We start from the raw sequence: 21,567 nt of genomic DNA, 5'->3' as shown, positions 1-21,567 counted from the left end.
ATGCCGGGGTCCCTGTCCTCCACCAGGGCAGAGCCAGTTCCCTGGTGCTTCCCCTCACCATGGCAGAGCTGCTCCCACACCTGAGATCCACCTCTCCACCAGGGACACCCTCAGGTGGAAGAGACCCAAACCCTCTCAAGCCCACCCCAGGGAGCCCAGGGCTGTGTTACCTCAGTCACTGAACTCATTCCATGACTCCATGCCCCAAGCTCCAAGCACAGGAGGAGTTGGAAAATTGGCATCGGGAAGTGCCCACCTCCAAAACAAGCTGCAAAACTCATTGCATAAGGAAACAAAAAAACTTTATTTTATTCCTCACGAGAAGCACATAAAATATTCAGGACATTCTTACAAACAAAAGTAAAAAAAAAAAGTGCATGATGCATCATTCCCTCCCGCGGACGTACAGTACAAAAATCCCGCCGATTCCAATACAAAACCGGGATTCGAATTACCACGGAATTAAAGGAACCTTGTAATCATGGAGGACAGCAATGCACAGGAACAGCTACATATTACTCACCCCCCTCCTCACAGGCTGACTAGGACGGGTCCTGCTGGGACACGGCCGAGCCAAACCCCACCTGCACGGGAAGGACCCCCAGGAGGTCGGGCACTGCCACCACACGGACCAACAGCACCTGGACTGGGAATAAGGTGCCAGTTTGTGCATTTCAGGATTCCTGGCAGGACAGGATTGGGTTTGGATCTGCCGAGCAAAGCACAGCCGGTGATGGGAAGCGTCCCCGCAAACCCCACTCCTGTTTCGGCAGCAATGCATAGATAAACGGGATAAACAGGATAAATGGGGATAAACAGGGACACCAGGAGCAGCCCCCAGCTGTCCTTTGGTTCTGCCATACCCAGAGGGAAGTGGTAGCAGGTGAGCAGTGCTGAGCTCAGCAAGGATGGCAGGGTGGGATGCAGGGGGGGGAACGGTCTCACTGCCACCAGAAACACCAAAAGCACCAAAGACTCCCCAAAGAACAGCAAACAGCAGAGTTGAACAGCTCAGCAGATACACAGTGTTTGTAAACTATGAGTAAGGCACTCTGTTGTAAGGACACGTGGGGAGGACGAGTACATCGACCTTCTCATGCAATAAACCCAGTGGGACCACACATGGTGCAGGTTTGGCTACAAACCCCTGGGAATGGCACAGCTGCTTCCAGGCCAGCTCCCACTGAATCCTGCCTCTATCCCATGACACAGCGAGGGAGCCCAGGGTCCAGTGAGGGAAGAGTGGGGTTGATCCAGCAAGAGCTGAGTGGGAGCAGCAGCAGGGGAAGGTGGAGGGAGCCGAGCTGTGCCCCGGAATGAGGGGGTTGGGTCGGACACGGTGGGTTGGATGTGGCAGAACTCAGCAGGCACTCGAGAAACAGGAAGGAAATCACATGTTCACCTGCAGCAGTTCATGGAACCTTCCGAAATTATTCAAATCCGACCCTGCGCCTCCTCCCTCAGCCGGGCAGGGATGGGAAGGGTTGGCAGCACAGAGAGAGGTGACCCTGCTGTGGTCACACCCCAGGGTTCACTGGGCAGGAGCCCCTGAGGCTCCCCCAGATGCCACTCTGAGCCCCATGGGACCTCTTGCCTGCCCTTCCCAAATCCCAGTCTGGGTGTAAAGCAGGATGAAGATGACACAAGCCTAGGAGATGGCTTGCAGTGATCCGGCTGTGCCGCATTCCCGGCTCAATGACGGGCTTTCATCCTGCCCTGAACTCAACCTGGCGGCTCCTCAGCCCGACCAGAGGCTCCTGCACAACTTCCCTCCTGGAGCAGCTCGTGCTCCTCAGCAGCTCTCCGGGGTGAAACAAGTGCAAATCAAATTCAGGCTCCCTCAGCAGGGACCTTTATTTACTGATTGCCCGTCCCTACAAGTCCTCACACAATGGAAACGTGGGATCTTACGCTTCAGGGACAAAAGGGAACTCTGGGCATTCGGGACAGGCAAACCCACAGCTCCCTTCCTCGAGACACTGGATTTTGGATTAATTAGTTCAGACTGGCTGCTGCAGCCCCGCTCTGCCCCAGCTCAGAGGGGAGTTTTAAAAAAGCCTTTCCATGGGGATTTTAAAACGTGGGAGTGCTCACACTCACAGCCTGGTTGAGCAAATCCACCACTGAGCTCCCAGATCTGTTCTGACTCCCAAATCTGCTTCAAAATATCACCTGAAGGCACGAGCAGCCAATGTGGCTTCAGATGGGATTCAGGGAGCACTGAGACTTGGGGAGTGTTCCCTGCACACCTCCCAAGCTCTTCCCCACACATTCAGCCAGGGCTTGCACAGAGCAGCTCTTGACCAGGCTGGCTGTCCAAAATATTCCAAGAAAACATGCATTCCATATGGAATGGGGGCACTGCTGCAATCCGAGCACCAGCCCTGGCACAAGGGGGAGCACATGGTAACACCAGACCCAGGGGGGGCACAGGCAGTCCCCAGCTGTCCCCTTTCCTCCAGGGGGAGATCTCACCCTCATCTCCAACATACCCTCTCCTTGGAGCACACACATATTTCTGTCTGACTGCTCCCCCTGAGCAGGATTTATGGGGCTTTCACAGCCCTGTGAGGGTTGGGACATGTCCAGCTGGGCTCCTCACTCCAGGGCCACCCAGCTTCCCACTCCAGGGCCACCCAGGTTCCCAATACAGGGCATAAATAACACCCTGGACTCCACCGGCAGCTCCCCAGGCTGCTGGGAAACCCAGGATACAGGGACTGTTCTACCAAAGCAACAGTAACAACCAGAAAAGACACGGTCACCTCCTGGGAGTTCAGCAGAGCTGACCCTCCTTGGTCACCTCGTGTCACCCACAGCCAACAGAGGGTCCCAACACAGGATCCACAACACCAACACAGCATCACATCACGGGGTCCACGGGCACTCACGGGCTCTGTCAGCACTGGGACATCACAGACCACAAGGACAGCAAAAACACCCCAAAAACACAACACCTCGGACAGCCACACAGCTGGGGTCACATTGGTCACATCAGTCCCACCGTCCCCACGGACACAGCTCCTTCATCTCCCAGCCACAGCCCCAGGGGAGCCTCCATGTCCACACTCCTCCAGGCCTTTACAGCCAACACCAAGGGAATTCCTTCAAATAACAGCAAGAACTCTGGGAAAATGCTTGTGAATAAAAAACTCAACCAACAAAGCAGGACAAAAAGCCAGCGGGAACAGAGGTAGTGTGCGTGTCACCATCTTAAGGATTTCCCACAAGTGCCCTGTTCAGAGCCTTGTGTTTGCTCTGTAAAAAAAAAAAAGTCATGAATAATTTTTTTGAGTCTTTGAAACAGAACATTTCAGCATTTTAGATAGAGATACAAATACCTATCCATAACCACACACAAATCCACGTTATTACACTTGGCAAACAGTACTAGGAAGAGCATCCTGCAGGACAACAGGCAAGTCACACACCAAGGCCTCCTCTAAGCCATGCAACACAACTGATTTCCCTTGTGCCCTTCATGTGACCCATTGTGGTTCTTTTGCCCCCTCTCAGAGCACAGGGAGGGGACGAAGAGGTGGCATTGGATGAACTGCTGCAAGTCAGATGATAAAACTGCACCGGTGCAATGAATAAATGCTGTAACCCCCCCAAAATCCAGCCCCCCTCCTCCTCTCCACAGAAAGCATCAACTTTTGCCTATCCAAAGCACGTTCTTCAAGTTCCCTCCCGCCGCCTTCACCCCCGGTTTGGAGGAGCCGTCCGCGCTCCTCAGGGAGGGTGGTGGCTCACAGAACACGGAGCACTCGCTGGAAACGGCCTCTTTGGAGTCTGTTACAGTGGACATGTCCACGTCACTCGACAAGTCCTCTGAGGACAAGTTAAGACAGCCCAGTTTGGCGAGGGAGTTGGACCGTTTGAGGGGCGAGGACACGGTGAGGCCGGCCAGGCGCAGCCGCGTCTCGATCTCCTGCGTGCGCTGCTTCACCAGCCCGGGCTTGCCCCGCACGCTGTGGATGCTGTCGCTGCTGGAGCTGCGCGTCAGGTTGGAGCTGCGGGACGAGGACGGGGTGTAGCAGATGGTCTTCAGGAAGTCCTTGGTGAAGCTGCTCGTGTGCTCCAGGCGGCACACGGTCGGCGTGGAGGTTTTCTGGGAGACCCCCTCCAGGACGCGTTTCACCTCCGGCCTCTCCATGTTGTTCTCCGCGTCTCCGAGGACCATCGGGGCCGGTGTCAGGAGAGGCACGAGGCCGGGGTGGGACATCATGTCCTCGTTTTCCTCCATGATGCTGGAGTCCACCCTGTCCCGGAGCAGTGCTGAGGCGTCCGAGGGCAGGCTCTTGAGCCGCTCCAGCTCCTTGGTGTGCTTCCTGACCAACCCCGCCTTCTGCAGCTGGATCAGCGACTCCTGGTGCTGCATCAAGTAGCTGTTGGCGCTTGGCTTTTCCAAGTCTTTGCTGAACAACAGGTACTTCAGGTCCTTGGTAGGTCTGGTGTCCCTCCTGGCCAGAGACTCCTCTCTCACCACCTCTGCATGAAGGAGACTCCTGTCACAGTGGGAGTTTCTCCTGGGCAGCAAAGTTTTTTCTGGGGTTTTTGGCGCATCTTTTCCTCTCTCCAGAACGCTGCAGTGCTGATCCAGTGACCTGCACGTGCCAACCTCTAAAGTCCCGACTCCTGGCACCATAGGAAGCGGAGCCTCGTTATGTTTAGTTCTGATTGCCTCCTCTGGATGTGCCCTGGTGGGCAGGTGGTCCAGCAGGTTGGAGTGGAGGTGGGACAGGAGGGCTGGCTGTGTGCAGATGGTGGTGCTGCGCCGTGCAGGGTTCAGCTTCTCACACTGCTCCCCGAAGGGGTCGGAGGACAGCCCAGCTGAGGAGTACATGCAGTCAGTGCAGGACTGGTAGGGAGGCTTCACCTTGCTGAGGATCCCAAACACAGCGTCGCGCTGCAGGAGAGAAAACAGGGGCAGATCAGTGGGCACAGAACACACACCAGCAACCAGCACAGGGTGTATTTACAGCCAAGCAGCTCTGAAACAACAAACATTTCCACTTCAGGCCCTGCAGCAGGAGCTAAAGCCACATGATTTCCCAGCAGACAGTGTCTCCAAGGAATACCTACCGTGCCAAGCGAGGGTCATGCAAGCGAGCTGCCCAAAGCACTTTACAGGGCACTCACGTGTGCACTCCTGGCATCTAAATCCACAGCTCGGGCAAGCAAAGCCCTGGTCAGAAGCACTTCGAAAGGGAAGAAGCTCATCATGGAATGAAAGGCTTTATCCAAGTCAAATGAAACTGGGCTATGAGGATGAGAAGAGCAGTTTCACTTGCAGCGGAGTCAGCCATGCCAATCACCTCCATCTCACCTCCATACGCACCTCAAAATCCTCTGGGCAACTCCTTTTGCTGTTGTTGTTATTCAAGTTCTCCCTATTGAGTCTGCTCTCCTCCTTGTGCATGGACAAACGCCGCTTCCACTTCTCCATGGGATTCTCCTCCCTGACACCGTCCTCCCCTGGGTCCCCGAGGCCCATCCTTCCCTTCCTGGGGCTGAAGTCCATTTTTCTCTTCACCTCCCTCTCGAAGCAGCTGCCCAGCTCTGCCGACGGCTCCGCTCTCTCCGGGGCCTTTCCCATCTCCAGCAGCCTCCCCTGAGGCAGTGCGGATGGGGGCTGTCCCACCAACGCATCCCGCTCCAGCTGCTCCACATGGAAAAAGCCCTCCCTGTCCCCAGGAACCTTGTTCTCCAGCAGCGTGTCCGAGAGGCGCCGGAAGCAGTAGTCAAAGCCCCCGGGCCCCTCGCTGCTGGCACGGTTGTCCAGGTATCCCGACTGGGAAGGCATGTCCAGGTCAGCCAGGCGGTTTTCCAGGTCAATGTCCAGCAGGAAGTCTCCCGAGCCCGTGGTGCCGTCGGTGTGCTGGGGCAGGTTGCTCTCTGCCTGCTGCTTCCACAGCTTGTTGTGGCGCTGCTTGCTGGGGAGAGGACAAGGACACGGGTGACCGTCCTGGAACTGCAGAAGTGCCAGGAGCTCCCCTCCCTCTCCACAGCCCAGAACCGAAGCGCTGGGTCCAGACCTAAGGTCCCATTTGGAAAAACAACCTTCAGCATCAGAATCTGTCCCCCCACCTGCCCACTCCACAGCAGGCTCAGAGCAGTGCCCCATGTGCAGCTCTGATGGGATCAGCCCTTGGGAGACTCCTCAGGGCACAGAACCCCCACTAGGGCAAAACACCCCAACCTGACCCCTCTGCATGTACCATGACACAGCTCCTGTTGATTCAGAGGGACAGATATCCCTCCTCTTCCCTTATTAAATAAATACTACAGCACTTCAGTGACAGAGCCCTGGGATTGGCACAGAACCTCTGACACGGCTGAGCTCAGTTCTGCCTCATAAAGCAGGAACAATGTGCTGAGCAGCACTGGCTGCTGAGAAATCCAAACGTGCTTCTCGAGCGCAGAGAAACCTTCCCTGAATTACACCAGAGCAGCTCTCCCAGCTAATTTCCATCCAGGGAGCCCGGCACAGGAAAGGTTTAGGAATAGCATAATTATCCCAGGATTCTGCCTCTGCCCTTCCAAAGGGACCCTTCTGGCTGCAGCCCCTGCACGCTCTGCCCTTGTCTGTGGGCATGACACCGACAGAACCGCAGGGAGATCGATCAGTACTTTGTGGTGTTACCCACAATTAGCTCCTTTGCTTTCCACAAGCTGCCTTCCCAACCATCCCCAGCCTTACCTGGCATCCAGAATTCCCTCATACTCCAGCAGCTGCCGCATGAAGCCGGCGTTGGGCCGGGCGATGCTGCGCTTCTGCTTCACGTAGTTGTAGGCCTTCTCCAGGGACCAGCCGAACTCCTTCATGGCGTAGGCGATGACCGTGGATGCCGAGCGGCTCACCCCCATCTTGCAGTGCACCAGGCACTTGGAGTGGTTCTTCCTGCACAAGGACAGACAGGAGAATCAATCCCACATCCCTGGTTATGGGTCTGTTACCACTTCACACGGAGGAGGGACAGCACTTTCTGCTCCTGCCCACCCCAACGTGCTGGATTACATGGGCCATGAGGAGAGTCCCTGTCTGGAAAAGCTGGAAGGTACAGGAGGGTAGTCTCATTTCGGAGACCACCAGGAAGCCTCCTGCTCAACCAAGTCTTTGGATACAGGGATCAGCAAGAAAAGGTGGAGTGTAATGGCCCAGCAGTGTTTGATGGGCTCTGTCACCATCTGTCTGCAGGGACAGCTGGGGCAGGTCACACACAGAGACATGCTGGAGCAGCTCCAGAACTTCTCCGGAAGAGGAAACATCCTCATTTCCTTTTGGAAGCAAAATGAAGTAGTAATAAAAATGACAGGCAAGGAACAGGTTAATGCCAGCACAGGAAGAGACAAGGCACAGGGGAGTTCCAGGAACATGGAACTCCTGGCATGAAGAGACGATGCCAAGGCTCTGACGTGTGGCTTTGGGAAGGCCCAGCTCCACATGGGATGAGACATGGAGGGTGGCTCGGATGTGCCCCCACACAAAGCCAGGGGCCCCAGGCACTCACTTGGCCTTGTTGATGAAGTGATAGGCCTCGTTCCAGTGTGCCAGCAGGTCCGTGGTCTCCTCGTCGTACACGCGGATGTTGTGGTACGCGAACAACCCGGGGAAGAAGTTGTCGATCTCGCGGGTGACGTTCAGGATGTAGTCAATGCTGGGGGAAACAGGAGACACAGGATCAACTGCCATGGCCACAAAGAGCAACTGAGGGACATTGTGAATGCAGGGAAGCTGACCCAACACACACCATAAGGTTTTATCTACAGCCCTAATCCCAAAGCCCCGGGACACCCAGTGACACAGGCGGCCATTCACCCACTTCTCACCACCAGCACCACACAAAGCACCCAAATGCCCTGGGCACAGGAGGGAGAAGCTTATTTTTTCCCCCCTTATTTTATCTGAGTCTGTGTAACCCAAACAGAAAGTCCTGGCTGTGCCATACAGCTTCGGGGATCCTGAAGGAAGAGAAGGGCATCAGCTGCAAGTGAATCATCTGGGAATAGAAACCAGGAATCACCACTTCTGACTGCAGGTTTTAGCTGCAAACCCACTCCTTTCTCTTCTTCCTGACCAAAATCATGAGAGCCACATGTTATCTCTTGATTCCTGCCCAATATCACAGGAGGGATGACAATGTACCTGAAGAGAATCAATGTGCACATTCATTTATCAGCTCCTATTACTCAGACAAAGCAAGGACACAGGATATTTGTCTCAGAATTTGCCCAGGTTTGACTTCAGACACTGCATGTCCCCATGCAGAACAAAATTATTAACGCCCTGCTTGATTTACTTGTCCCAAGATGTCCAGACATCTGTTCCCAAGGACTCCAAACAGTTTTCAGCTCCTCACACAAGGTTGGTGCAGGCCTTGGGTGAGCTGCAAATATTTATATGCAGAACTCTCCTTTGTCCAAAAAGTATTGCAGTAAATGGGGTGAAGCAGCCCCCTGGTGATGAGTGTCGTGAGACACCCTGAGCTGCCTGTCTGGGCAGGAGAGGAGGAATTGGCTCATCCACAGGCAGCTCTGTTCCTTTACATGGAGTTTATTCCTCAGTGCTGTAATCTTTGCTCCTCTGCAGCCTGCAGGAATTTCCACCTGGCACAACACTAGGGACGGCACACACCGGGGGGATGGAGATCCTGAGGGACCTCACAAAGGACAAGTTTTGTAATTTTCATTCTGTGTGTTAAGTGAAGCTGGAGAGATTTCTCGACCAAGGTGTTGGCACGAAGTTACCACGTGGCTGAGAATGGGCCCAAATCACCCCTAAAGCTACAAACATCCTCTCCAGAGTGCTGGGTGGGAGTTATAAACAAACAGTTGGAGGGTTTAAGGGCTGGTGCCTGGGAGGAGCTGTACTCACCCTGAGCCCTGCAGCTCCTCGAGGTTGGAGGCATTCCACTCGGAGCCCTGCAACAGCCACAAACACACATTTCCAAGGAGCCCCAAAGCAGCCCTCTTCCCTCAGGTTCTGCAATCCCCCAGCCCCAGCCATCCTCCTGAACTGCCAACTGAAATGTTGGAAAAGGCCTCTGAGACAGGAATGTGGCATCAGTAGATGTCCTGTTCTGGGCAGGGACTTGCTGGAGGAGGGGACAAGGAGACAACTCACTTATAGAGTTAGTTCTAGGCTAGTGTGTGACTGAGCTCATCCCAAATCACTGTCTCTGGTCACTCAGGATTTTTAAACACATGGATAAACAGTGCAGGGAAAGAAAGTGATTATACCTGTGATCCCCATCATGCCACACATGAGAAGTGAGGCAATTCCCGAAAGCTCCAGGGGTGGTTACTCCCTGGATTGCCCCCAAACCTTCACAACAGAAAGCTTAAAACTGCTTAAAAAGCAGGTTTTGCCCTCAAACGTGGGCACTTCCTCTGATTCTCTCCAGAACAACAACAAAAAGACCCAGTGGGTACAACTGAGTTCATGTCCAGGAAGCCTTTGTTCCAGAGGCAGTGCCTGGTTTTGCCTGGAGTACCATCTAGTGGCAAAGGATTGGATGCAGCACAGCCCAGCTCTGCTGGAACTCAACACTTACCAGGTATAAATGATCAAAAATCAGAGATGGTTTGTCCATCTGACCCAGGATTAGCAGCATTTCATTGTCTATAAATTCCTTGAATTCCTTCAAGTTGCAGTTCATGTGTTTCTCCAGCTCGTTTCGGATCTGCAGAGCACAAAACAAAGGATGGCACTGGGACCGTGGTGTTCAACAGAAACATTGTTGGCACTTCCCTGCAAAACATTTTTCTGTCCTTCAATAAAAACAGCAACAGGGATTTGACCCTTTGGAGACAAGGGATCTCCCTATGTGGCATCTCTCCAAGGATCCCAGAAAGATTTGGGTTGGAAGGGACCTTAAAGATCATCTCATTCCCACCCCCTGCCATGGGTGGGGACACCTTCCACTATCCCAGGTTGCTCCAAGCCCTGTCCAATCTGGCCTTGGACACTTCCAGGGATGGGGCAGCCACAGCTTCTCTGGGCAACCTGTGCCAGGGCCTCACCACCCTCACAGGGAAGAATTTCTTCCCAATATCCCATCCAATCCTGCCCTCTGGCAGTTTAAAACCACTGCCCCTTGTTCTGGCACCTTGACATCCTAAGCCCCCAAACTGGAGAGCTGTAAAATAAAGTTTCAGATAATATCAGAGAACAAAAAAAAAGAATTTACTTTGCGGTACCTGATTCTTAAAAATAATAAACTGAGAGAAGAAAAACAAGAGCTTGGAGAGCAGTGAACAAAAAAACATGAGACCCATTAGAAGCAAGGAGTGAAAATGGCAGCAGAGAGAGATTTCCAGTACTCTCCCATTTTAAAATGGGACATAATATCCTCTCCCTGCCCTCAGGTTCTGGCTGGGGCAATGCAAACCCACACAACTTTATTTTAACCCACTGTAGAAAATGGTTGCAGCACAACCAAAGCATCTTGTGTGCACCAGGAGCGAGGAACATGTGCACAGACAGACGAGTTCTCAGCTTCCTCCTACCACTTGCATGTTAATAACCTCCCTTAAAAAACAAAAACTCAACCCAAAGAGATCTATTTCCACTCTGAATGTCTGCACTGCGGGTGGATGTATTTCACCAGCCTGGGGGATGGATCCAAACTAACTTTAGCTTTGACTTGTGATTTTCCAATCTATAAACTCACCAGCAAAATGCTGTCTGCAAGGTCCTCTGACAGGAAAAAAAAGGAAATAAAACCTTAAAACTTGACTTGAAAGTCACATACTTGTTACTAAAGTCCTGAAAAACATGTTCTGATGCTGATATTATCCTGATTTTTTAGGAGAGAGGTGAAGCAAAGCCAGAGCGGAGCCTTTACGGAACAGTTGGAATGCACATTCCAAAGTCAATGACACCCAGGGATACAGCGCCTCCTCAGCACTCTCTTCAAAGGGAGTCTGGCAGGAAGAATAAGAGCAAACATTTTTCCATTTACCTCCTTAGAAGTCACATTTTCCAGGTCTTTGCTTGTCATGATGCTCCGGAGCTTGGCTTTAATGAGCCGTTCTGTCCGTTCCCTTTCCGTGGGCCTGGAAAGGAACAGGAACACGAGAGAAAGCTCCAGGCTGGCAGCAAACACACAGGAAGGGGTGGAAAGGCTTGTGGTCATGGCAATTTTGGGGAGAATAATGGAAAAAAACCCACTTGAAGCCTTTTATGAAAAGGAAAACCAGGTGAGGAAGAAGAGAGAGAAGGGGGTTTGTGTGAACCAAGACTTTTCCTAATCCAATGCAGCACTGACTTGTCAACAAAGAGGGCGGGAGAGTCGGGGCGGGTGGACTCCAGGTCCTGCATGGCGTTCCACTCGTTGATGCAGCTCTGGTCAGAGCTGATGCAGCTCTCGTAGTAGGTGGCCCAGACCAAGGCCACCCCTCCTGGGAAGTAGTTGTACCTCCTGGCAACCTCACAGGCTTTGTGGAGGATCTGTAAAGCAGACCTGCAGGTTGAGAGAAGAGATTTGTGCAGCTGTGAGCAGCAGGAACAGACAGAGCAGGACCTGAGAGATTTTCACAGACAAAACCCGGTTTTTAGCAATGTTTTTTGCAGTTTGCTCTTTGAGAGCAGTGGATTTATGGAGCTCAAAGAGAGCATAAACTGCACCTTGGAGGCTCCTCACAGCAGGGCCAAGGCAGAGGCTGAAATCTTCTCCTGATTAACAGGGAATCAGGAGGCACAAGTCCCTCTGGGATCTAATCATCATCCAACTTGTACAGCCAAAGGAAAATAAAGAACAGGGACAATTTTTAAACCACCTTCAGCAAGGAGCCTGATGCATATTTACCAGCATTCCTGGCCCCTGACAGGCTCCAGGGACCAGGCCCAGATTGGGTCATTTGTTTTTGCAAACTCTAGCATTACTTTTTCCTTCCTTCCCTCCTCAATTTTTTCTTTCCTTAAGGCTCCAAACTTGTTGTACTGAACATATCAACCACCTCCAAGGCTGCCAAGTGCAAAAAACGACAACAGAAGCTTCACTTGTTTCTGTACCAAATCATCTCCAGCACAACATCCTTCTGCACATCTTTTCCCTGTCAAATGCTGCTGAGACAGGGATCTCTCCAGGCTCCAAGGGGAGCCAGTACACTGTCCAGGCCCAGGGAGATGCAGTTCCATGCAGGGCTGGGCAGCAGCCTCTCCAGGGAGGAATTTGCTGGCACAGCCACTGCTGACTCAGCCACCTCTGCTTCAGGGGTTTGGAATCCCTGCACAGGGGAGGGGTGACAGGAGCTGAAAGGTGAACAGGCCCCTGGGGAGGCAGGAACCCCAGGAATGAGGCAGGACACAGGCAATGCCACAGTTTGGCAGTGGGTCCTGAGCCTCCTCCGTCAGCCCGGGAGAGAAAAATGCAGAGGGAGGAAATTCTGGGTTTGCAGCTCGGTGAATTCAAGTTAATCTTTCCTATTTATTCATCTCCCTGGTGCCTCTTCCTTCTCACTGAAAGGCACAGAGTTGCTCTGAACTGAAGCAACAGATCCTGGTTTCGGATCAGGATTCCCACAGTCCCTTAACAGCCCTGCTGACACAGGGAAGCAGATCTCTGCTGTACTCACTAAATACCAGTTTATGGAGAGTTCTAACATGCAGTTGGTTGTTTGTTTTTAATTGACTGACAGAGGACAGTCTCTGTGCCCCCAGCCCCTCAGCACACCTACCACATGGCCTGCACCGACACGGGCTTGAAGATGTGCATCCTCCCTGCTGTGCTCACACTGAAGCCACTGCAGAGAGAGGGGAAAACAGGTCACAAACTGCTCCTCTCTGCATCACAAACTGCTACTGGGAGCAGCTACTGGGAGCAGCTACTGGGAGCAGCTACTGGGAGCAGCTACTGGGAGCAGCTACTGGAGCAGCTAGTACTGGAGCAGCTACTGGGAGCAGCTACTGGGAGCAGCTACTGGGAGCAGCTTACTGGAGCAGCTACTGGGAGCAGCTACTGGGAGCAGCTACTGGGAGCAGCTACTGGGAGCAGCTACTGGGAGCAGCTACTGGGAGCAGCTACTGTCCAAAAGAATCAGGGAGGAGAATTTCTATCTCTGATTTTCCAACACCCTCCTAAATAAGAATGGCAAGAGGACACCCCTCCCAGCGTAGGCTGCCAGGAATGGGAGCTGCACCCCTGGAGTGGGATTTCAGAGCATTCCCAGGGTACCACAGGTCCCACTGAGCAGTGTGAGGGCAGCAAGACCAAACTCACTGTGTGAATAATGGACTGCAGCCACCAATCCAAAATGGGAAATTTCTGTGCAAGGTGACAGGGAATCTCTCCTAGAGCAGCCCCCAAGTAGGGAAGGACATTCACATTTATCCTGTTAATGTGGTTTCTTACCCATCCCCATCAAGATGGATTTTGGTGTCACTCCACAGGCGAAGAACCATTCCTATAGTGCAGCTTTTACTGGAAGAGAGGTGGTTACACAGGATGTTAGATATAGGCCATGATGTGGTCACACCAATAGCCTAAATTATTAACACTCTTTAATTTTTAAAATCCTCAAGCCTTGTTCTAGTAATGCCTAGTAATATTTTAGGCTATCAAAAGAGGCAGCTGCCCACCCTCTGCAAAGGGCACCCCAGGGGCCTGTCAAGTTGCAGTTGTGCTCCCTCCCTCTGGCTGATACAACAGACAAAAAGGGACTTTAGGGGTTTATCTGACCCAAAAGGACACCTTCAGTTCAGAGATGAAATCTGGCAACAAAGCCCTACTACAACGGGGGCCAGCAATTTCCAACTAGTAAATAATTAAGCTACTGACATATTCAGGTTTTAAAGGAAATTTGGATGCACACAACAGAACTCAGGTTTGGTTTGCTCTTTCCCTTTCTTTTTTAAGCCTTCAGCCACTTTCTACGATGGATTTGACAGGCCAGTCTAAGCACACATGTGGGCAATGTGCACTAAATTGCTTTGCAAGTTAGAAAAGATTTTATTAAACACATGTAAAAGGAATAAACTCCACAAAAGCACGTGACCAGTGAAGTTCTCAGCAGGGAGAACATTTACAGCTCAGCAGTGACATCTCAGCCCCAACACAGAGCCATAGAGTCACTCAGTGAAGTCACTACTGCCAAATGACCTCTTTATGCACAAAACTTCCCTTAATCAACAAAAACTCTGGGTGTTGGGGAGCCACTCACTGAAATGGCAGCTGTCCCTACAGTTGGGATGGATTTGTCACAACTTTTCCATCTGTCTTCTTGTCTCACATCAATAATCACCAGGAGCAAATTACTGCAAGGTTGTTTCAGGTTGGAGGTGACAGTGCAAACCTGCACTGCTGTGGCACACCAAGGGAATGCCACATGGGAATTTCCTCCATAACACTAACAACAGGAATTTCAGAGCAGAACAGGAGGCAGCATCAAAGCAATGACAATAAACTTATGAGGAAGGCATGGTCAGGAGCTTCCCCACAGATCTCTCTGCTGTGCAAAGCTTCCCCTTTCCACTGGAAACCACCAGTAAGGTTTTCCAAAATTAAACAAAACTCACACTGGCTGCACCAGCACGACAGGGCAGCCTGTTAAATCATGGGAGAACAGACACAACAGCCTGGCAGCTCTGACTTCTGACTCCAGAAACCAGCCCCATCTCCCCCAGCCAAGAGCTTTTCTGCCTTGGTTTACTCACCCAGGACTGGGATAATCTGAGAGGGGCTGAGATAACAAAATATTTCCCTTGCTTTGCCAAATTCTGTGTGCTCTTATCAGTCAGACAAAAGGAACAGCTCGTTACTGACACAGTCGTTTGTTGGTTTTGGAGCTACTTCTGCAGTATTGTTTTTTGACAATATTTGGCAACTAAGCTCCCCCAAACCGGCTCCATTGCATCATCCCATCAACAGACTTGAGTCTGGTGGAGAGAGTAAGTTCCAGCTTTGCAAATGTGTCTGCAAGAGCATTTGCAGGGACGAGGTGGATGCCACATCCCTACAGCTGGATTCTACATGCGTGCTTTGATTCCGAGGGGACTGCAAGCTTTCTGGAATAAAAATGTCAGGAAGCTCAACGCGTGTCCTTCCTCTTGCTCGGATTTGCAGATACGCATAAACCAACTGCTCAGGGGCAGGTTGGCAGGGACAGGCTCTCCAGAGAGCCCAGGCTGCCTGATTCCCAAGGCTGCCATACCTCTCCTTGCTGGAGAAATCCACCCCCAGCAGGATGTTCTCCTCAGTGTCCTGGCGCCCGCTGCTGTACACGACCACCATGTACCGCACCCGGTCCGTCCACACGCTCTCCAGACGTACAGCCTGCAAACAGGGAACCAGGCCTGCTAATTGCCTCCTGGCTAATTAATACCCCATTGCTGCCTCATAGTTTTTAAGGTATGATTGTGCCCCAAAGCTTTATTTAGCTGCAGTATGACACACAGCAAGGCTTGCTGCCAGTTTGACTTGGCATCGAAGGGGGAAAAGATCAGCTGAGACCACCTGCTCCAGCTTGGGGGAATGCTACAAAATGTAACCCAAAGGTTTGTTCCAAAGAGTTTCAACCAGGAAGTATAAAAACACTGGTCATGCACAGAACTGAGAACATGCAGGATCAGAGGGCTGTCCCACTCACAAGCCTTCACTGAAATATGCCCGTGCAGGAGGGAGAACTGACATCGACTTCTCTGCAGTGACTTTTGCAGCAGATTTTTATCTGTAGATTTCTTTAAAAGAAAGCCCAGCCCTATGTGATGCAACTTCAAGGCTGACTTAAAAGTGTCCATAAGCATTAGCAAGCTCCTGTCTCTCCTCCTGTTTTGAAAATTAAATCTAACAGAACAACACATTTCAGACAGAGCAGTTCCCTGACCCAACTCATTACCTGGATGTAAAGACCAGGGCAAAAGGAGTGGACAGGAGAACATGGTAGGGCTGGGAAACAGCACAGACTTAAGGCAACCCTGAAATCTAGGATTTGCCAATGCTTTTCCTGATCCTCTACAGGTCTGTTTCAAACACTTCCAACAGTTTTTCCAACAGAAGCAGGAAAATGCACCTGTCCTTACCAGTTTGATCCTGTCCTCACAGCGAAGGAGGTTGATCATCACCTGGAGGTGCTGGGGCAAGTCACCTGCAGAGGAAGGAGAGAAATCATGAGAAAGGGGCTCTTGCTGCACTAAGAATCAGCAGAGTCTTGACCTTCAAAGAAATTGGATGTTTCTCAATCAAAAAATACCAATTAAGGGAGGGCAATTAACTTTGCTGTCCCAGAGAACACCAACAGCAGGGAGATTCCTGGAGGAGCATTCTCTGGCTGTGTGAGAACCCAACCAGTGGCCTGGGTTGGGTGATGGAGCCCTTCCTTCTCAAAGTTCTGCTCATGCAACAAGTCCCTTCAGCTCTAGAATGGTGGGTACATTTGACTGGGGAAAGCAAACCAAAGGAAGAAGGAATCTACAGGAAAACGAACCAAGTTCCCATCTAATAACTCAGTCATGCACTCATAACTTTCCACGAGAGATAAAATTCCTTCCGTAGGATGTTTGCTGGGCATATGGAATTGCTGACAATTAAAGAAACCCAAAGCCAAGCTTGGCATTCAAACACCCCCTTTGTGCTTGGAGTGTTTACTAAGCAGCAGCCACACAGTACCACACTGTGCCTTTCCCACATGCTCCTGCTCTCCAAGTGCCCCCAAGATCCTATTTCTTCTTGCCCAGCGACCACCTATTCCAAAACTGCCAAAAACAGAAGGTATAAAATCACTGGAGAAGCAGAATCCACTTCCCTGAACCCCCTTATCTGCTTATCAATCCTGGTGTACACTCATCATACCCTTCCCTACCATTTCTTCCCACCAGTTTTGCACACTGGAGGGGACTGGGGGAAGGACAACCTGTTCTCAAACCATGATAAACTCTCACAGGCCAGACTGTGGGGAGTTAACAGGAAAGGGGGTTTTCCTGAAACCAGGAAAGGGCATATGAGCAGCTATCCAGATGCCCAAATCCTGATGAAACATCCCTTACCCTGACCAGCAACATCAAACAAAACCAGCGACAGGTAGTTTCAAAAGAAAGTCCCAACCTTTGGATTACTGGAGGCTGGGAGAGCACTTGGAGAAATGTCCCTGGTGTGCTAAACCAGGATATCCATAAGCACCCAGAGGTGCTGAGCCCTGTGGCTCAGCACATCCACTTTTCCTCCCCCCAGGCCACGGGGAAGGCAAAGATCAAATCACTGAAGCACCAATGACATTTCTTTATCTGTGGCTGGGGAAAACAGGGATAGATATTCCACAAAGCCCTTCCCTGCCCAAAGGGAGCCATGCAAAATGCCATGATTTCCACAGAGAATAACTTTCTACTTCAGTCACAGTTCCAACACAATGATAAAAGTTTAAACCAAGACTCAATAATCCCATGTTCCCATTTGAAACCCTGGGTTTGCTCAGCAGGTCGTACAAAGCCCAGCAGGACAATCTGGGGAGTCACCCACCCACCCACGTATGTCAGCAGCCCATCCATGGGGATGGGATGGAAAAAGACACTCCAGAGGAGATTTAATCCACTACCTGCATGCTTGTGAGGGTGCTGGAGGCTTCGCTGGCCCTGGGAGCTGTTTCCTTGCTGTAGGAAAAGGGCTGCTCCTTTCACCATGAAAAAGCTCTCGCTGAGGCTGGAAAACAAATGACACAGGAATGAACTGAAAGGAAACAGCAGCAGAATGTGCACAGTTGGGGAAGGAAGGGCTTCCCCCACCACAGTATTGTAGGATTTTGCTGTGAGAAGCTGTTCCCAGAGGTTGATCCTGCCACTTGCACTGCATGGCTCCAGGATTATTCATGGATTATTCATGTGTCATTTTCCACCACCGTGTTATTACTTGGCCACTGTTGGAGATCCTTTCCCTGAGCTGTCATGGGCTGGAAATGACTTTATCACTCGACTATTGAATTCTGCAACTTAAAAGCAGGAGAGGGTAGGACTTGGTACAGGCTCAGACCTGCAACAGGACTGAAGAGTGGATTCCGAGTCCACCCGTTCCTGCTCATTTCAGTTCTTGGGATTTCTTTGGAATGCAAAAACAAGAACACAAAAGTGTGTAAAGAGGAAGGGAGGGAGGGCAGATGGAACCTGCACATCACAAGGGAAAGGAAAGGGCTCTGAACCCTCTGGGGAAAACAATCAGCACAACTGCAGAAGTTTTGCTTTCCCTGGAGCGTCCAGGGAGGAGGCAGGACACGGGCTGGGCAAACACCACGGTATTCCCAGAGGCAAATGACACACAGGGCCTGGAACATACCGGAGGAGAAGGTGGAACAGCACCGGTGGGGAGAGCAGGCACCAGCACAGCCCAATTCCACAGCACCCTGACCCACACGAGCACTTGGGGAACGGTTCAGAAACAGATCTGGCCATGAGCAGGGAAGCTGCAATTCCCACATGGCTGAAAATCCCATCTCCTGAGGAACCTTTGAGCTGCCACGGGAACTGCTTACGCTGCGTTTCCTCCGCTCCCAAACAGCACAAGAGCCATTTCTTCTTACAAAGCCCCATTTTCTGCCACCCCACGCTCCCAACCACAGCTCATCATTAATTACTGCAGCTACTAAACAGAAATGCTCCATTATGAGGTTGTGCTGCACAGGAGTTACTTCTGCTGGAGTTACTAATCCCAGCACTCATCTATTCCATACTTTATCCAAGGTCTTTGCCTTGGGTAGGACTGAGCCCTAGTATTTCCAATGCTCCCTCTGTTCTCCCTCAGTGTTTCTGAGAGGACAGACATGAATTTGACATCTTTTCAGATTTCCCCATCCCTAGGAACGCACAGCCAAGGTTCCCAGGTTTTCTCCTTTTCCAACTGAATTTCAAAGTGCACAATTCCCCGGAGAAAATCTGGATAGTGTTTAAATTTGAACTTTGAGAAAGTGAATTAAAATTTCCACCTAAATTCCAGGCTCCACAAGATCAGTAAAATGCAGCAGGAGAACCGCACTGTAATTCCAACAGGCTTTTCTCCATTCCCATTCCTGCAGCATCCCAGCACTCACCCCTGACTTCCCCAGCTGTGTCTGGACAGGAGCCCTCGGGGTTTGCTGCTCTGCTCGGCCTGGCTCCTGTTCCCAACAGGAATGTGGTTTATTCCAGGAGCCAGCCAGGAAGAGTCTTGTTTCCTTCGCACCCCAGAGCTCACAGGAAAGCGTTAAAAAAGGCCAGAAGTGACACAAAAGCAGCGACCCCAACACAATGTATGGAATATTCAGCTTCACACACAGTCCAGCAAGAGGAAAGGAATGGTGAGATAATGCACAAGGAGGTAATTCACGGCATTCCCATCATGAGAATTTGGGAAAATGAAAAAAAGGATATTTTTTTATCCCTAATAAAGTGCCTAGGATTTTTCCAGCAGGAAAAACCTTGGAAAAGGCAGAGCTCCTTCCCAAAGATCTCAGGAACTCCTGCTCTGATGGTTCATCTCACCTGACATTCTCCTCTCCTGCATCAGGAAATCTGTTACAATAAAGCAGAGTATTCCCAATAGCAGGAAAAGGGAAAGCTGTGCTACTAGAGCAGAAAGCGGTTGCAGGAAAAGGACAACCCAAATTGCAAAGGTTTAAAGGTTTTCTCCCTGTGGATTCCTCTGCCTGGAAGTGATCCGGGAAGCAAAGCCCAGAGCCTGCTGAGAGCAGGATTTCTGGTTCAGTTTGAATCCTTGTTCCCCACCCAGACCTCCCGTAGCCCCAGCATTCCCAGTCTCCACACAAGCTCCCGTTTCCACAGTGCAGGACACAGGACACACCCAAACACCTCTGAGCACAAACTCATAGTTTACACCACATTGTAACAACAACATTACCCACACGTCCCTTATCTCCACGCTGGGAACACTCTCAGTCCCTTCACACAACTGCTCCAAACACAGTGAGAAAGGCAAGGCACAATATTCCAACCCCCTTTTAAATCCTGCAGATCCAGTAAACAACTAAAACTCTGGCCTTTTGTAAAAAAAAACCTCCTAGAGAACAGCCAAATCCTGCCATTACAGAACAGCCCCAGCTCTGCCCCTCGGCAGCGGTGCCAGATGCCCCAAAGCAGCACAAACCAGTGGCTCATACATACAAAGTTGGGCTGGTTTTCTTTGCACAGCAGCAGCATCGTGCTGGCCCCAGAGTCAGGCAGAAGCCAGGAAACTCGAAAAGATTCATAACTAGCAGTAAAACTCACATCCTTCTGCTTCTAAACCCATAAAAGAAAAGAAGGCAAAGAAAAGGTCGACCGTATATTGTGCGTGGAGCAGAGAGATCGCGGCTGGTGATGCTCCCCGGGAACTGGATGGCTTTTAGAGAACACTGTGTCTTCCACTGATATCCTGCCTTGAAAAAGCACTTGTCCCAACACATCCTGATGAAAGAGGGCCATTCAAGAGGGGAAACAACCAGCTGAGGCTCGTCTAATCATTTCCCTCCTCCAGACTTGTTTGTTTGTTTGCTTCCCCCCTCGTGCTCCGGAGGCAACTCGGCTCCTTCCAGCACCCACACAGCCCCTTGCTGTGGGAAGTCCATATTCCCTGGGACAGGGCTGGAGAAAAAGCCTCGTATCAACTGGTGCCTGTTCATTCCTTTATGATTAAAGCACCGCAAGCCACCGCTGTAATACAGATACAGCAAATTAAAATGGTCCTTTCCTCACTGCACAGCTCCCATGTTGGACTTTCAGAGTGAGTCCCGAGTTCCTGAGCTCCTGCTGGACAAGGAATTCTCTCAGGTTCCTGGTGTTTGTGTATTGGGGGCTGGCTGGCACCGAATTCCCTGAAGATTTTTCCTTACAGACCCTAATTCTCCAGGCACAAACCGGAATGCCACGCTGGTCCCGCCAGCCTGACCAGGGGGAGAACCAGCTCTCTGTTCAGTTTTCACCCGGTTCTCACCCAGTTTGACTGGCACACACCACAGAAACCACCCATTCCCTGGATGCCCTTCCAGGAATCCTGACCAGCACAGCTACTCTACAAGGAGTCACTTCAGGCTCTCAAATAAATGCAGAGCCCACAAGTTTAGTGCACCCCCGGGACCTTGGAGCTCCAGTACAGCTGCAGATCAGTCCTCCTTCCACTCCCTAAGCTCCGCTCACCAAACACATGGAATTGTCTCCCCAAGGGAGGTAAAACCCTACACATTCAGCAGCTGGGAAATGCTAGGAGGAGGGTACAGACAGCTACAGCCCCTTCTGCACCCAGGCACTGGCAAGGAGAGGGTGCTCATGGCCACAGCTCCATGGAGAGCTGGCTCTGGCGGCTCTTGCTCCATCCGGCGGCTCCGTGCTGCTCAACTTGAAAAGGAAATATTTCTTTCCCTTTGGGAAAGCTCCAGAGGAGTGTGGCTGCAACACACATCAATCACATCTCGAGTTGCTGAAGAACACAATAGGCAGCGCCTTCTCGGCGGTACAAACCACCCCCCGGCTCCAGGAGTAAGAAATCTTGTTAAAAACACTGGATTTTGGGAAAGGACAGCTTGCTTTGCTATCGTGGCTCCAGCATGTCCCAGGAAGAATCCTGGCATGCCTCAGGTGTTGGAGTTCCATGTTTTAATGGGGAATCTCAC

The 21,567-nt window shown here is 51.3% G+C and overlaps 1 protein-coding gene across 1 annotated transcript in view; it reads right to left on the bottom strand.

Annotated features, from left to right (window-relative positions):
- Positions 1-285: 285 nt before the first annotated feature.
- Positions 286-21,567, bottom strand: part of SSH1 (slingshot protein phosphatase 1) — a 35,051-nt gene continuing 13,769 nt past the window's right edge. Inside the window, exons 3-15 of the mRNA XM_018076449.2 lie at positions 17,533-17,636; positions 16,025-16,089; positions 15,157-15,278; positions 13,359-13,427; positions 12,685-12,750; positions 11,274-11,468; positions 10,968-11,061; positions 9,558-9,686; positions 8,879-8,925; positions 7,515-7,661; positions 6,704-6,904; positions 5,342-5,936; positions 286-4,909 (exon numbers count right to left, since the gene is read on the bottom strand). Coding sequence (XP_017931938.2) covers positions 3,650-4,909; positions 5,342-5,936; positions 6,704-6,904; positions 7,515-7,661; positions 8,879-8,925; positions 9,558-9,686; positions 10,968-11,061; positions 11,274-11,468; positions 12,685-12,750; positions 13,359-13,427; positions 15,157-15,278; positions 16,025-16,089; positions 17,533-17,636 — 3,094 coding nt within the window. The 3' untranslated portion in view covers positions 286-3,649. The remainder of the gene's footprint in view (positions 4,910-5,341; positions 5,937-6,703; positions 6,905-7,514; positions 7,662-8,878; positions 8,926-9,557; positions 9,687-10,967; positions 11,062-11,273; positions 11,469-12,684; positions 12,751-13,358; positions 13,428-15,156; positions 15,279-16,024; positions 16,090-17,532; positions 17,637-21,567) is intronic.

Source organism: Manacus vitellinus, unplaced genomic scaffold (genome assembly GCF_001715985.3).
Source record: "Manacus vitellinus isolate BGI_N305 unplaced genomic scaffold, ASM171598v3 scaffold_31_pilon, whole genome shotgun sequence".
NCBI lineage: Eukaryota > Metazoa > Chordata > Aves > Passeriformes > Pipridae > Manacus > Manacus vitellinus.
Note: the sequence above shows the minus strand (reverse complement) of the source record. Positions and strands in the feature narration are given on the sequence as shown.